Source organism: Rhinoderma darwinii, chromosome 4 (assembly GCF_050947455.1).
Source record: "Rhinoderma darwinii isolate aRhiDar2 chromosome 4, aRhiDar2.hap1, whole genome shotgun sequence".
Classification (NCBI taxonomy): Eukaryota; Metazoa; Chordata; class Amphibia; order Anura; family Rhinodermatidae; genus Rhinoderma; species Rhinoderma darwinii.
Genome location: NC_134690.1, coordinates 294,469,930 through 294,484,834, shown reverse-complemented (window position 1 = coordinate 294,484,834; position 14,905 = coordinate 294,469,930). Strand labels below are relative to the sequence as shown.

Sequence of the window (14,905 nt, the reverse complement as noted above, 5' to 3'; positions counted from 1 at the left end):
TGGCGGTCAAGAGCGAGCGCCGCATTTATGGAGTTAAAACAACATCGGCACACCGCTATGCGATTGCTGGACACCGATGGTTTCTGTGGCACCTAACAAAGGCCTCCTGGTCTGCCATCTACAGAAGGCGAAAAGGTCCTGCTAGAGGCATGGCCTAATATGCTGCCCGTCAGTGTGGACTGACAGGTATAATACCCTGCAATACATAAGTATTGCAGGGTATTATAACAACGATCCAACAGTTGGATCTTCAAGTCCCTAGTGGGACTAAAAAAAAAAGAGTAAAAATAAAATGTATAAAAATAAAAAAGTAAAAGTTCCAAGTAATAAAATTAAAAATCGCCCTTTTCCCCTTATAAAGTCCTTTATTATTAGAAAAAAGTGAAAAAAAAAAATAGAAAAAAATATACATAATTGGTATAGCCCTGTCCGTAACGGCCTAAACTATAAAAATATAATGTTATTTATCCTGCATGGTGAACTTTGTGAAAAAAATAATAAAAAAAGATACCAGAATTGCTATTTTAAGTCACTTCAGCCCCCTAAAAATTTAATAAATAAGGATCAAGTAGTCGCATGTACCCAAAAATGTTACCAATAAAAACTAATGTTTGTTACGCAAAAAACAAGCCCTCCCACACGACTTCTTGATGGAAAAATAAAAAAGTTTTGGCTCTTAGAATATGGCGACACAAAAATAAAATCATTTTTTAAAACTGTAATTTTATCGTTCACACATAAAAAACTAATTACATATGGTATCGCCGTAATCGCATCGAAACACAGAATAAATTAAATATGTAATTTATAGCGCACGGTGAACGCCGTAAAAAAAAGAATAACGAACAATAGAAGTTTTCACGGCCTAATTCCACTAAATTCAGCAAAAAAACTGGGATCGAAATGCTCACCATACCCCTAGATAAACTAGGGCCACATGTGGGATATTTTTAAAAACTGCAGAATCTGGGCAATAAATATTGAGTAGCATTTCACTTGTAAAACCTTCAGTGTTACAGAAAAAAATAGATTTAAATGGATTTTCTAAAAAAAGAAATAAAATTTATAAATTTCAGCTCCACTTTGCTGTAATTCCTGTGAAACACCTAAAGGCTGGGTTCACACGACCTATTTTCAGACGTAAACGAGGCGTATTATGCCTCGTTTTACGTCTGAAAATAGGGCTACAATACGTCGGCAAACATCTGCCCATTCATTTGAATGGGTTTGCCGACGTACTGTGCAGACGGCCTGTCATTTACGCGTCGTTGTTTGACAGCTGTCAAACGACGACGCGTAAAAATACAGCCTCGTCAAAAGAAGTGCAGGACACTTCTTTGGACGTTTTTGGAGCTGTTTTCTCATAGACTCCAATGAAAACAGCTCCAAAAACGGACGTAAAAAACGCCACGAAAACGTTGCGAAAAACGCAGTGAAAAATGCGAGTTGCTCAAAAAACGTCTGAAAATCAGGGGCTGTTTTCCCTTGAAAACAGCTCTGTATTTTCAGACGTTTTTGGTCACTACGTGTGCACATACCCTAAGGGTTAAGAAACTTTCTAAATGCTGTTTTGAAAACTTTGAGGGGTGCAGTTTTTAAAATTGGGTGACTTACAGGTGTTTCTAATATATAAGGACCTTATATATTAGAACCCCAAAAGTCACCCAATTATAAAAACTTCACCCCTCAAAGTTTTTAAAGCCACTTCAGAACTGAACTCGTCCACAAAAAAATATGTTTTTGAAATTTTCGTGAAAATGTGAGAAATTGCTGCTAAAGTTCTAAGCCTTGTAATGTCCTGGAAAAATAAAAAGATGTTCAAAAAACGATGCAAACATAAGGTAGACATTTTCTTCATTGTGGGAAATGTTAACTAGTAACTATTTTATGTGGTATTACTATTTGTTTTACAAGCAGATACATTTAAATTTAGAAAAATGCTAATTTTTGCACATTTTCTCTAAATTGTGATATTTTTCACAAATAAATACTGAATTTATCGACCAAATTTTTCCACTTACATAAAGTACGATATGTCACGAGAAAACAGCCTCAGAGTCGCCTGGATAGATAAAAGCATTCCAAAGTTAGTGCCACATAAAGGGACACATATCAGATTTGAAAAAAATCGGCTGCATCCACAAGGCTAAAACAGGCTTTATCCCCTGAGCTTTTTAAGCCATAGCTAGGAATGGATTCCGAAGAGAGGGGATCTATCAGTCTTTTCTCCATACTTTTCCTTACTTTAGCATCCACTTCTGGCTTTGGCTAAAAAACTGAATAAAAAACGGCATAAAAACGACATGTTCACATGGGTCGAATTTGCTGGAAAACTCTGCAGCATATCCAATCCAGATACCGCAGTGAATTCCGTCCAAAAGTCTTCACTAGATCATGTTTGGCTGAATTTGCTGCTGCAGAAAAGACGGAATTTAACATAAGAAAGCTCATACTTTGTGTTACCAAAGTGACACCTCCCTGCTCCCCGTCTGGTCGGTGTTGAGCTGGCCTCCTGGGATGCCGTTGCGTCCTTTGTGACCGCTGCAGACTGTGATTGATGTAAATTAAGCGACCTATGAATCATCCACATTTGCCATAAGTCGTGATTACAACCCTTTTTCAGCTTTGCTGTCAAAAGTGAATTCTAGCAGAAAGAGTATATATTTACTGTATATGTACAGTATGTGTGTGTGTGTGTGTGTGTGTGTGTATGTGTATATATATATATATATACATACATACATACATACATACATACACATATACAGTATATAGCCAATATATGATACAAATTACACTGCCTTGTAGCGACCACATAGTAATCAACTTTTACCTTTACACAGTGGGCATAGTCTGCAAGAATATTAATGCAATACTTTACCATAACAATAGAATATCTGTTTTGTGTTGTCTTGTGCATTTTTTGACGAACTGCAGCAAACGTGCATCTGTCTGCAACCAAATGCTGATATTAATACAAACAAATTTTTTTTTTTTACACTGCGACCATGCTTAACACAACCATGACTGACTGCAACTTTTTATTTTAAATATGAAATTATTATGCAAGAAATCCATATCTTTAAAATATACAATAGTCTTTTAATTCCTTACTTACCTCGTTTTATCCGTACCTGACTGTGGAATATAAAAATTAAAACAACTTTGCATTTTGCCACTGCCATGACTACAAGTGTCAATATTTAAATAATTTTCCAGCTTTACTTTATTTGTTTTTACCCAGATTTTGTTCAAAACACATTTTGTCCACTTCTTCTACCATTGTGTAATTGAAGGGATCTTATATATTACAGTATTTTTTTTTTGCTTTTTCAGCCTTGAAGGGGTTGTCCAGGAATAGGGAAACGTGGCTTCTTTCTTCCATAAACAACGCCACACCTGTGAACAGGTTGTGTGTGGTATTTAATCTCAGACTCATTTTCTTCAATGTAGCTAAGATTCAGTACCAGACAGAACCCATTGACAAGTGCGGCACTGTTTTTGGAAGAAAGTAGCCGTTTCTAATCCTGTACAACCCCTTTAACTTCAGTTATCTCCTGGTATAGCACAGCTAAACTTATTTATATCTATACTTTTATATCAATGGTCCTGAAAACTCTTGGAGTTTACTACAGTACCACCACATGTAAACTCTATCACCTTTTTCTTGTTGACATCTCTCACATCTGACTATACCCCCTAAATCTACCACCCTCTACAATTATGACTTCTGATTGCAACTGTGATGGAATTGACAGACTGTGATCAACCTGCTATGGGTGTCCACAATTTACTGCAACCCTGACAAAAATAGTCCAACTGCAACCATGATAAGTTGTGTGTAAAGATGCGTTCAGTTGCTGTGAGAAAGGCAGTTTTTCTATATCAGATTACTTTACAAAGGTACTCAACATTTTATTTAGACTAGTTAGTATATGTTGTTAGTATATGTTGTATATGTAAGGCCCTGTTCACATCTGCATCAGGACATTTCGTTGTTCTGCTCCGTCGGAGGAGCAGAACAAGGGAATGCCGGACGCAATGGGTCCGTTGCAACACGGACACCACCGTGGGTTGTACTGGGTGTACTTCGATTTAGCGGAAACAATAGCACAGCATGCTGCATTATTCTTTCTGTTAATTCCTGCCGGATCTGCGAAGGAAACCCCTAACGGAGCCTCCAACGCAGATGTGAACAGTCCCTTAACTGTAAAATGGTGCTCAATAGTGGACACACAAATGGTAAAATAAAATTATTTGCTTATTTTTGTTTTATTATTATTTATTTTCTCTTTTCCAGGGCTATAATCAAATAATAACATACAGCAGACCAGTTTATTTTTGCATTTTTTGTGGCCTTATTCTTCTACTGGATGCTGGAGCCAAAGTCACAGGAATGCAGTTTCCTACAATATATGGATTTCACTTGTTGTCTCCAGATTTGTTTCAAACAATAAGAGATCAAATTATTGGTAAGTCTATATTAATGTAAAGTGTGATGTCAAGCGTTTTAGGGTATGTGCACAAAGCGTTTTTTGCCAAGCAGAAAAAAACTGCCTCAAAATTTCGTATGGATTTTTGAGGCAGATTTTGACATGCAATTGAGCCAGATTTGGGGCGTTTTTTTTAGCGCTGATTCTCAAGTGATTTCCTTGTTAAAATCATCATTAAAAATGCTTTGGGAACAGGGCCTTAGGGTGGATGCACCTGCTGCAGAATCAACTCCATTCCAATGGAACACATTTTTATAACGTCTATTTTATTGAATTTTGAAACAAAACAAAAATACAAGCATACATAATTCTGGGAAATCACCCAGAATAGTATAAGGCACATTTGGTGCTGTTAAGGACACAACATTGCACAAGTCAGGCTAAAGAAATAAAGAGTAGCCAGCAAAGTTATGACAAGGTACACATGACATTGCAGAAAACACATGGAGAATAAAAGCAAATATAAATAACAAAACTAATAAGAGACTTTAGCCTACATACATAGTCATAATCCTAATTAAAAAGGACATAAGGAGAGGCAGCATCAGCCATATTTAAAATGGTACAAAACATAGACTGGGAAATCTTCATAATGCATAGAATAATAGGGATTCTATACCCAATAGACTCCTCAAGTACTCAATCTAATCATCCCATCTGGAAAAAAAAATTCAGGTAGTACCAAATCAAATTACTATTTGTTTTTACATATTAAAGTTATATTGTATGTTTGCCACTATTTCTGGAATGGTAGGAACCAGAACACTTCGCCAATTGTGTGCTATGGAAGATCTAGTAACTAGGTGAGCAAATGGTACACAATTGTTAGTTCCGGTACAGGTAAGCCATCCATAGTCAGTGACAAGAGAGCCACTTCTAGACCCCAAGAAAAGGGTACTATAAGATACTGCATATTAAAATCCTAATTTGATTCCAGAAACCCTGTATTATAACACAACCCCACCAAAGATGTAGCAGTGTGCCACTTTCGGTATGGCATCTCAAACAAATATTGGAAACCCCAGGATAAATTTTAGACAATCTATAAGGCGTATAATACCAACGATTTAACAGTTTTATGGAAACTTCCATATGGTTTCCACACTTAGAAGTATTTTTAGAGATGGGAAAGACAAATCTCCACTGCTCAGGGGTGAACGTACGTTGTAAATCTTTTTCCCCTATAAATAAAAGGTAACAGAATAATTTAGGGGGAGGTCATCATATGCCAAACACCTTTATGTATACGTTTGGGATATGAGAAGAAATGCTCATGAGGGGTGATAAAAGATTCTGGACAAAGCTTAAATAATGCACTAAGTGCAGTTGGAGTTACTTATATAAAAATCTCTATGTGATAGCCTGAACAAATTATGAATTTGTTAAAAAGGAACTAATATGTCCTCATGACTGATATCTCCTAAAGTGTGGATTCCCAAGAACATCCAATTTTTTAGGTCAATATCCCGGAAAATCTCAAGGGTATCAATAAGCGAGTGGTGGTCTGTCTTTTCCATAATGTTACACTTGAAGTAACTGTACTACCATTACAAGACGGTAGTTTCCTCAACCTCAAAAAATGTTGTAGAGATGGTTGAGATAATAAGAACTCTTCCATGGTCACCCAATGTTTAGACATGTCATGTTTCCACCATCCTTTTAACTAATCCAGCAAGGCAGCCCTATAATAAGAGAGAACACAGGGACATCCCAAAAAGATGAGGAGTTAGACACAGAATATTCGAGGCTACTCTAGCTTTTTGATGATTCCACATAAAGGATACTATTAAACGCTGAAGGCGTCCAATATAGAAAAGTGGTACGTGGATAAGGAAGTTGCGACAAAAAGTAAAGGATTTTGGGTAATAGCTGCATCTTTACAGCAGATATCCTACCTATCAATGAGATTGGGAATTTAGAGTACAAGGCTATATCTTATTAATTATGTGTAATTGAGAAAGCAATGTACGAAAATTGGAGTATAGTAGTCAGGTGGGCTGGTATGTGAGAATGATACCCAAATAAGGAATTCCATCATCTGCCCATCTAAAAGGGAACCCGGACTGGAGGAGTGATTTGGTGGAAGGTGGAACAACGAAGCCTAAAATGAGATATTTGGTGGTATTCATTTGATAATATCTGACTATGTCACGATCTGTGCGTATGTGGACCCACTAGGCCGCACCACAGTAGCGGAGTAGCAGCTGGCCAAACAACAGTTTACAAAGTCTAAGCACAAGGGTACCTGTAAAAGCCCGGACAGTAGAAGATGCTTAAGCACAGATGTAACTTGAAGGCAGATGACGCCACATGTGGCGGATGATATCAGGCGTGGCAGATGACACCAGGCATGGAGTATGAAAGTTGGCGTGACAGGTGGCACAACACGACTCTAACACTAGATAAGGCTCAGGAACAAACACACCACGGGATACAGGATACAAGTACGGGAACACTGGGAGCAGGATAACACTAAGGGACCATTTTCTAAGACTAACATGGGATTACACAACAACGCTCAGGCAAGTAGTGAAAGGGCAGGGCCCTTTTTATAGTCCAGGGTGATCTGGGAATAAATAATTAATTACATATGTGCGCACTGGCCGTTAAAGGCCGGGAAAGGGTGCTCGCCCTAGAGACCAGTGCAGAGCTGGGTGGATACTAGTGCTGGCGTCTCCAGGGAGGGAGGCGGCGGCCCAAATATGGAAGTCTGCGGTCCTGGCCGTCGAGGGGTGAGTAAGAGCGATGGTCCGCGGCCGTGGACGTTACAGACCACACTGAAGGCGTCAATAAGATCTACTGGGATGCCGTTAGTGGCAGACCGCTGTTGGGTAATACTAGGCCCAGCACAGCCCTATTAGTTTCAATAGTCACTATTAGAGGGCTGATTTCCCCTGTAACTGGGGCTGCTGTGCAACCCCAGTTACAGTAGAAAACATGATGTAAATGAAGAAAGTAAAAAAAAACTAAAGTCCCTCAAAGGTCTTTTCTGACCTTTGAGGGAAAGACCATAGTAATAAAAAAATAAAAGTAAAGTAAAGTGCAAAAAAAAAAAAGAATAATAAATACACATAAAATACCCACCCCAAAAAAAACTTTCCCCCCGCCAATCAGTGTCGTAACGCTAGCCCTGACCAAATTGCCCTAAAATAGACATCTAATATATAAAAATTTACGGTAGACATGGACGATCACAAATAAAAGGTCTATTTTAGGGTAAAGCTATGTTATTAGCAGAAAAAAATTGCTAAAATGTAAAAAAGTATATTTTTTTACTATTATTTTCAAAATTAAGCCTAAAAATTCTAAAATAGCAAAAAGGATGTGTGTAAAAATGATAAAAAAAAAGAAACCTCCATTGTCTACGGAAAAAAAACATAGCAAAAAGCATGTTGCTAGCCCAATAAATAAAAAAGTTACAGCTATTTAACTAACGCGTTCTAAAAATGGCTTAACAGTGTCTGGTCCTGAAGGCTCAAAATAGCCCTGTCCTAAACCATTGTAAAGCTAGATCAAATTTGTAAGTATTGAGAATATGAATCTGGGTTTGTATTCATGATATTTCTTTAGCCCTGGAGGCGGAGAAGAATGCTTTATTCAGATTGTGTAAATTAGCCATTTCTAACTGCAGTTGAATTCTGAATTTTTCATTTTTTAGCAAAGGAAGTTTGTTGAATAAAGTGCCCTTTCATTTTCTTTACATTTTGGTGTTTTTCACAAATAAGCAATGAATTTATTGATCACATTTTTCCACTAACAAAGTACAATATGTCACGAGAAAACAATCTCAGAATCGCTTGGATACGCAAACGCATTCCAGAGTTATTACCACATAAAATGACACGTCAGATTTGAAAAAATGGGGCTGGTCCTGAAGGCCAAAATGAGCTCGGTCATGAAAGGGTTAAAGTGTAGCTAAACCTTTGACAAACTTCTGACATGTCATAGTGACATGTCAGAAGTTTGGATTGGTGGGGGTCCGAGCACTGAGACCCCCACCAATCGCTAGAACGAAGCAGCTGAAGTGCTCAGCCGCTTCGTGTCTGTTCGGCTTTTTCCGGAAATAAATATATCGGTGTATGGACTCAATAGCAAGTCTATGAGCCCGTACTCCGATACATCGGCTTTCCGGAAAAAGCCGAACAGACACGAAGCGGCAGAGCGCTCACACGAGTGCTTCAGCTGCTTCGTTCTAGCAATTGGTGGGGGTCTCAGTGCTCGGACCCTTACCTTTTTTTCTACAAATGCAATGCAAAGAAAATGAGAAAAATTAAAACATTTTTTGTCAATATGTCACTTTAATGACAGTTTTATTTGTACAAATCAAAGAAAACAAATGAAATGGACCCCGCATTTTATATTTCTATTTCTGCTGGGTTCATAAATACCCCCATTGTGGCCCTAATCTGCTCATTGGACACCCAGCTGGACCTAGAATGGAGGGGGCACCCTTTGGCTTCCAGAGCACAATTTTGGCTGGAATTAATTCCAGGCCCCATCCAACGCTTGCAGAGGCGTTGAGTTGTCAGAATAAAAGAAACCCCCAAGAAATTACACCATTTTGAAAACCACACCCCCTTAAGGTACTTATCTAAAGTTGTAGTGAGTATCTAGACCCAATCATTTTTCTACAGAATAGTGAGAAAAATTGAAATTTGCTTTTTGCCTCACAAATATGTCACTTTTGTGACAATTATTTTTTACAAAGTACTGGAGACTAAGGAAATGGACCCCACATTTTATTTTGCTATTTCTTCTGTGTTCAGAAATACCCCTATTGTGGCCCTAATCTGCTCTCTGGACACACAGCTGGCCTAGAATTAAGGGAGTATGAGCAGCTGTGAAGCTGGCAGCATTTGTTAGGGGGGTACCTAATCGCTATGAGGCACTCCTTGTGGATATGGCTGATGATCTGGAGGAGGAGGATGGTGGAACTGTGGATGATGCCCTGGCTACTGCTGATATCAGTGCTGTAAGTACTAAAAACTCCCCAGTACCCATTCAGAATATGAGTGGCAGCCATCGTGGCCCTTCTGGTGAACCTACCCTCAAGGATGTATTACATGCTGTGACGCAATGTAATGTCTCATTGGACTCTAAAATTGAATCTCTCAGACAAGAACTATCCTTTATGAGACATGATCTGAAAAAGGTTAATGAACCTAGAATGAAAAGTGAAGGGCGCAGTTTCTGGATGTTAAGTGCCGATTGAGATCAATGGATATACCCTATGCGATGCTTTACCTGGCTCGACTTAAGGTTGCAGCATTGGAGACTACGCATTTTTTCGAGAATCCTATGGAGGCGGTTCGATGGTTGGATCAAAATGTACAGGGAATGCGTCAGGAGGAGAAGAGCTGATTCTGCATCTAAAATAACAATGTACCCTTAGGACTCTCCTGTGTGTTTAAATGGAATTTACAACAAAATATGTGCTCGTATGGCCGGAGGAGCACTTGTATCCTTTCAAGGGCGGGAGGCCCGTTGCTATTTGTTGGTGACTTTTTGACGTTCTCATGCCTGGTTACAGGAAGGACTGGTGCTCTGTGTCGCTCTCTGTTTTTGAGCGAATACGGCTACAAACGTATACAGTTATTGTTATTTTTTCTTTTTTTTAATGGGGTTTTTGGGAATATCTATGTGCAATGGATCTTCTTATAATATGGTTGCAATATGTCCGATTCTGTACTGTCAATTTATATTCCTCTGTGGTATCGTTAAAATGTTCCGTACAAATGGATGCCTTGATATACTTCGGATTTACCAATGTCAAATAAGTTTAGTACAGTAAGCTGTAATGTGCGTGGCCTAGGCGATCCAACTAAACGATTTGCACTATTTGACTGCCTGCGCGCGCACAGTCCTGCGATTATCTGTCTTTAGGAGATTCACTTGGATGGGGACCGACAGAATGTCCTGTGCAGGTCATGGATGAGTAAGGTATATCACTCTACTTACTCAAGGAATTCTAGAGGGGTTAGTATAATGGTCCACAAATCTATTCCACACATTTGTATTGCATCCAAAATGGATCAGGAAGATAGATATGTATGTCTTCAATGTAAAATTTATAATACTGAATATCTGTTAAAATCGGTATATATTCCACCTCTCTAATAACCAAAGGAGTGTATAGAGGAGATGTATTGGGTCGATGCTATTCCGGAGGTTCCGATACTAAAGGTGGGAAATTTTAATAATGTGATACGACCCTATTGGGATCGGCTTTATAATGAAGGAACATTAGCACCAGACTCTTTATCACATTTTGGAGAGTTAATGCAGGAATTATCGCTGATTGATTTATGGTGGACACGACATCTGGGAGAACGCCAATTTTCCTGTCATTCTAGGTCACACGATTCATTATCACGTATCGCTCTAGCTATGGGATCGCCCCTTATATTGCAGACCTTAATATCAATTGATTATAATTCTAGGGTTCTGTCTGACCATTCGGTATTGGTATTGGTACAGACATCATTAACTTCACTGATGTGAAGCATCTTTGGTCCTTTAATGCATTCTGGTTACAGGTAATTGATAATTCACGAGTGGAATCTGCCTCTTTGGAATACTTTAGATATAATGAAAGCACAGTGTCATCCAATGTGCTGTGGGATGATCCAAGCAGTAAGCAGAAGTAAACTTAAAACTCGTCAATTTGACGAATATTTGTGGCTGAGGGTTCAACAGTTGGAGCAACGCTTTATAGAACATTGAGGTAGTGCTATCTTATTAGAATGGCAGATTGCACAGGATGCGTATACTGCCCATAAAATCGAGCTGGCTACAACTAAACGGGCCTTTCAACACAAAAGTATTATGATGAGGGGGAGAAAGCTGGACATGTGTTGGCACTTGTTGCTAGGGCACAGACTGGTCCTTCATATGTATCTGCTTTGCAACATGAGAAGGGAGACAGTGTTTTTACCTTATTTCTATCATTCTATGTCAATCTTTATGAATCTCGCTTAGTATATACTAGGAAACAGGTCACATCGTACTTGGGAAATCTTAATCTTTGTCTGAGAGGGATAGGGAATATTTAAATGGCCCACTCGCATTGGAGGAATTGGAGGAGGCGGGGGCTTATATGGCAAATAATAAATCTCCAGGGGCTGATGGCGTACCAATAGAAGTATATAAAAAGTTTGGTTGGATTTTACTTCCCAAATTATTGTCAGTCTAGCAAGAAGCTTTAGTGGGCGGACATCTACCTCGAATAATGTTGGAGGCCATTATAGTATTTCTACCTAAGCCTGGCGAAGACCCTCTTTTGCCAGACTCTTTCCGGCCAATATCGTTGCTCACTACTGATATTAAAATGTTGGCCAAAGTTCTAGCTACCCGTTTATTTAGGTTAATTTCCACTATTGTTCACTTGGATCAATTAGGCTTTATTCCTGCCTGCTCTACAGCTATAAATATCCGTATATTGTATTTAAATATGCAAATCCCTATTGATAATTCTCGTGATAGAGTAGTATGTTCCCTAGATGTCGCTAAGGCCTTTGATAGTGTGGAGTGGGTATAACTATGGGAGTTTTTTTTTAAAATATTTGGGGTAGTGGATCAATTTCTATCTTGGGTACAATTTCTGTATGATGGTCCGATAAGGGTCAATGGGTGCCTGACTGATTCTGTCGCGTTGGGCAGGGGCACAAGACAGGGTTGTCCCTTGTTTCCCCTGCTCTTCGCGTTAGCTACAGAACCCCTAGCAGCTGCTCTTCGGGCTCATACTGATGTTACTGGTTTTTGTTGGGGTGATACGGAGGAAACCTGATTAAAATGATCTGGATACCACAGTTGCTTTATTTTTTACATAATGCAACTATATGGCTACCACTCTGACTTTTCTATCAGGTTAATAGATGTATTCGAGAACTAATCTGGTGTGGTAAACACCCCCGAATTAAACTGGAAACTCTTCAATGGCCTAAGAGATAGGATGGCTCGGCTCTTCCAAACCCTTGGGTATACTTCCTAGCATTACAATTGCATCAAATACGCGGATGGGACAGTGTAGAAGTAGACCCTCAGAGAATTTTACTACAAGAGTTCTTGGGAAGAGATAACTTACAGTATATGAGTTGTTGGACACAGATAATTTCAATTTAGCGGTCACCCAGTACCCAACTCTGAAACTTATACATAAGCTGTGGCGGAAGGTAAGAGAGATGCAGGACTTGAAGGGCACTACTCAGTACACGGCTTTGCGGGATACCCCATCGTTGCCTAATTTATGTCAGCTGGAAAATAGGGGCAGGTGGCGTAATGCAGGCCTAAAAAGTGTGACGCAGATAGTGAATGACGGATTACTCCACTCCTTCTAACAGATACAGGGACTGCATGTAATTCCATCTATGGACTTCTACAACTATCTCCAATTGTGACTTGCCTTTATGGCAGATTATCCTAATGGTTGTATTATCGCTAATAATCAAATTATGGTGGGCGTGGCCGGATGCCGTGCGGCATGCGTGGTTTTTACGCACCCATTGACTTCAATGGGTGCGTGATGTGCGAACAGCGCACAAAGATAGGACATGTCGTGAGTTTTTTCAGCGGACTCACGCTGAGCAAAACTCACGGACTGTCTGCATGCCCCCATAGACTAATATAGGTGCGTACGACACCTATATCACGCACGTATATCACGCTCGTGTAAACGAGGCCTTAGGCTGGGTTCACACAGAGTCTTTTGCAGAGATTTTCGTCTGCCTGCACGCCAATTTGAGCGCCGCGGGCATAAAACTCAGCGAAATATGCTTTCACTGCCTCCCTTTAATGTCAATGGGAGGTCAGAGGCATAAATGCCCGAAGATAGGGCATGTCCCTTCTTTCTCCCGCGAAAAATACGCCAGCCTTACTCTCCCTGCCATGCGGCTCCAATAGTAGGAGGACACTTGATCTTTCCTGTCTTCTGAGATTCAGGTACTTTATATTGCAATCTGGATCCCCCAGATATCTTAAGGTTGTTCGGCTGATCACCTCATGATATATTCATTCTAAGGCTGGGTTCACACGGCCTATTTACGGACGTAATTCTGGTGTTTTACCCCTGAATTACATCCGAAAATGCGGCTCAAAAGCGTCGGCAAACATCTGCCCATTCATTTGAATGGGTCTTACGATGTTCTGTACCGACGGTCATTTTTTTTACGCGCCGCTGTCGAAAGGCGCCCGCGTCAAAGAAGTGCCTGTCACTTCTTCAGACGTAAATCGAGCCGTTTTCCATGGACTCCATGGAAAAACAGCTCCAATTACGTCCGTAATGGACGCAGCCAAAGTCGCCTGCACATGTCATTATGGCTGAAATTACGGTGCTGTTTTCTCCTGAAAACAGCACCGTAATTTCAGCCGTAACGGACGCTGCCGTGTGAACATACCCTTATAGTGACTTTAATTTATTTTTTCTGTTGTTTTTCTAAAGGAAAGCATTTTTATTTTTATTCCCCCATTTGATTTATATGGGTTCTGTGTAGAATCGGTTTCTGCATTTCCTTTTTGCTATATCCATTGTTCACCCGCTTCAACAAGATGCTCAAATTTGGTTCATATGGAACCGGGACTGTAACTGAATGTAAATTTTCTGTTTCTTATTTTGTTAATTGTTATGTTACTATGTTCTTCATCTTGTGCGGGTTGATGGGATCTTACTATATTTTGTCTGCCTTCTGTGATATTTTCAGAAAACGCTTACATGTTGTTTATAATGTGATTATTCCTGTAGCTTACACACTTTCCCTTTATAATGGCACTTAAAGAGGCTCCTTCACCACATTATAAGTGCCCTATCTCCTACATACGGAGATCGTCGCTATAATGTAGGTGACAGCAGTGCTTTTTATTTAAAAAAACGATCAGTTTTCACCACTTTATTAGCAATTTTAGATTTATGCTAATGAGTTGCTTAAAGCCCAAGTGGGCGTGTTTTTACTTTAGACCAAGTGGGCGTTCTACAGAGGAGTGTATGACGCTGACCAATCAGCGTCATGCACTCCTCTCCATTCATTTACTCAGCACAGAGGGATCCTGCTAGATCCTTATGTGCTGTCTTATACTAACACATTAACAATACTGAAGTGTTTAGACAGTGAATAGACATTCCACGGGAAAGAATGATGTTCAGCTTGCCTTGAGTGCTGTTTTTCCCCTATATATATATATATATATATATATATATATATATATATATACATATATATATATATATATATATATATATATATATATATATACATACACTACCGTTCAAAAGTTTGGGGTCACCCAGACAATTTTGTGTTTTCCATGAAAACTCACACTTATATTTATCAAATGAGTTGCAAAATGACTAGAAAGTATAGTCAAGACATTGACAAGGTTAGAAATAATGATTTTTATTTCAAATAATAATTTTCTTCTTC

The 14,905-nt window shown here is 39.2% G+C and overlaps 1 protein-coding gene across 5 annotated transcripts in view; it reads left to right on the top strand.

The window, feature by feature from the left end:
• Window positions 1–14,905, top strand: part of PCNX2 (pecanex 2) — a 934,799-nt gene that overhangs the window by 340,676 nt on the left and 579,218 nt on the right. For all 5 annotated transcript variants that reach the window (XM_075862603.1, XM_075862600.1, XM_075862601.1 and 2 more), the window contains exon 12: window positions 4,301–4,472. In XM_075862603.1, the coding sequence (XP_075718718.1) occupies window positions 4,301–4,472 (172 nt within the window). The remainder of the gene's footprint in view (window positions 1–4,300; window positions 4,473–14,905) is intronic.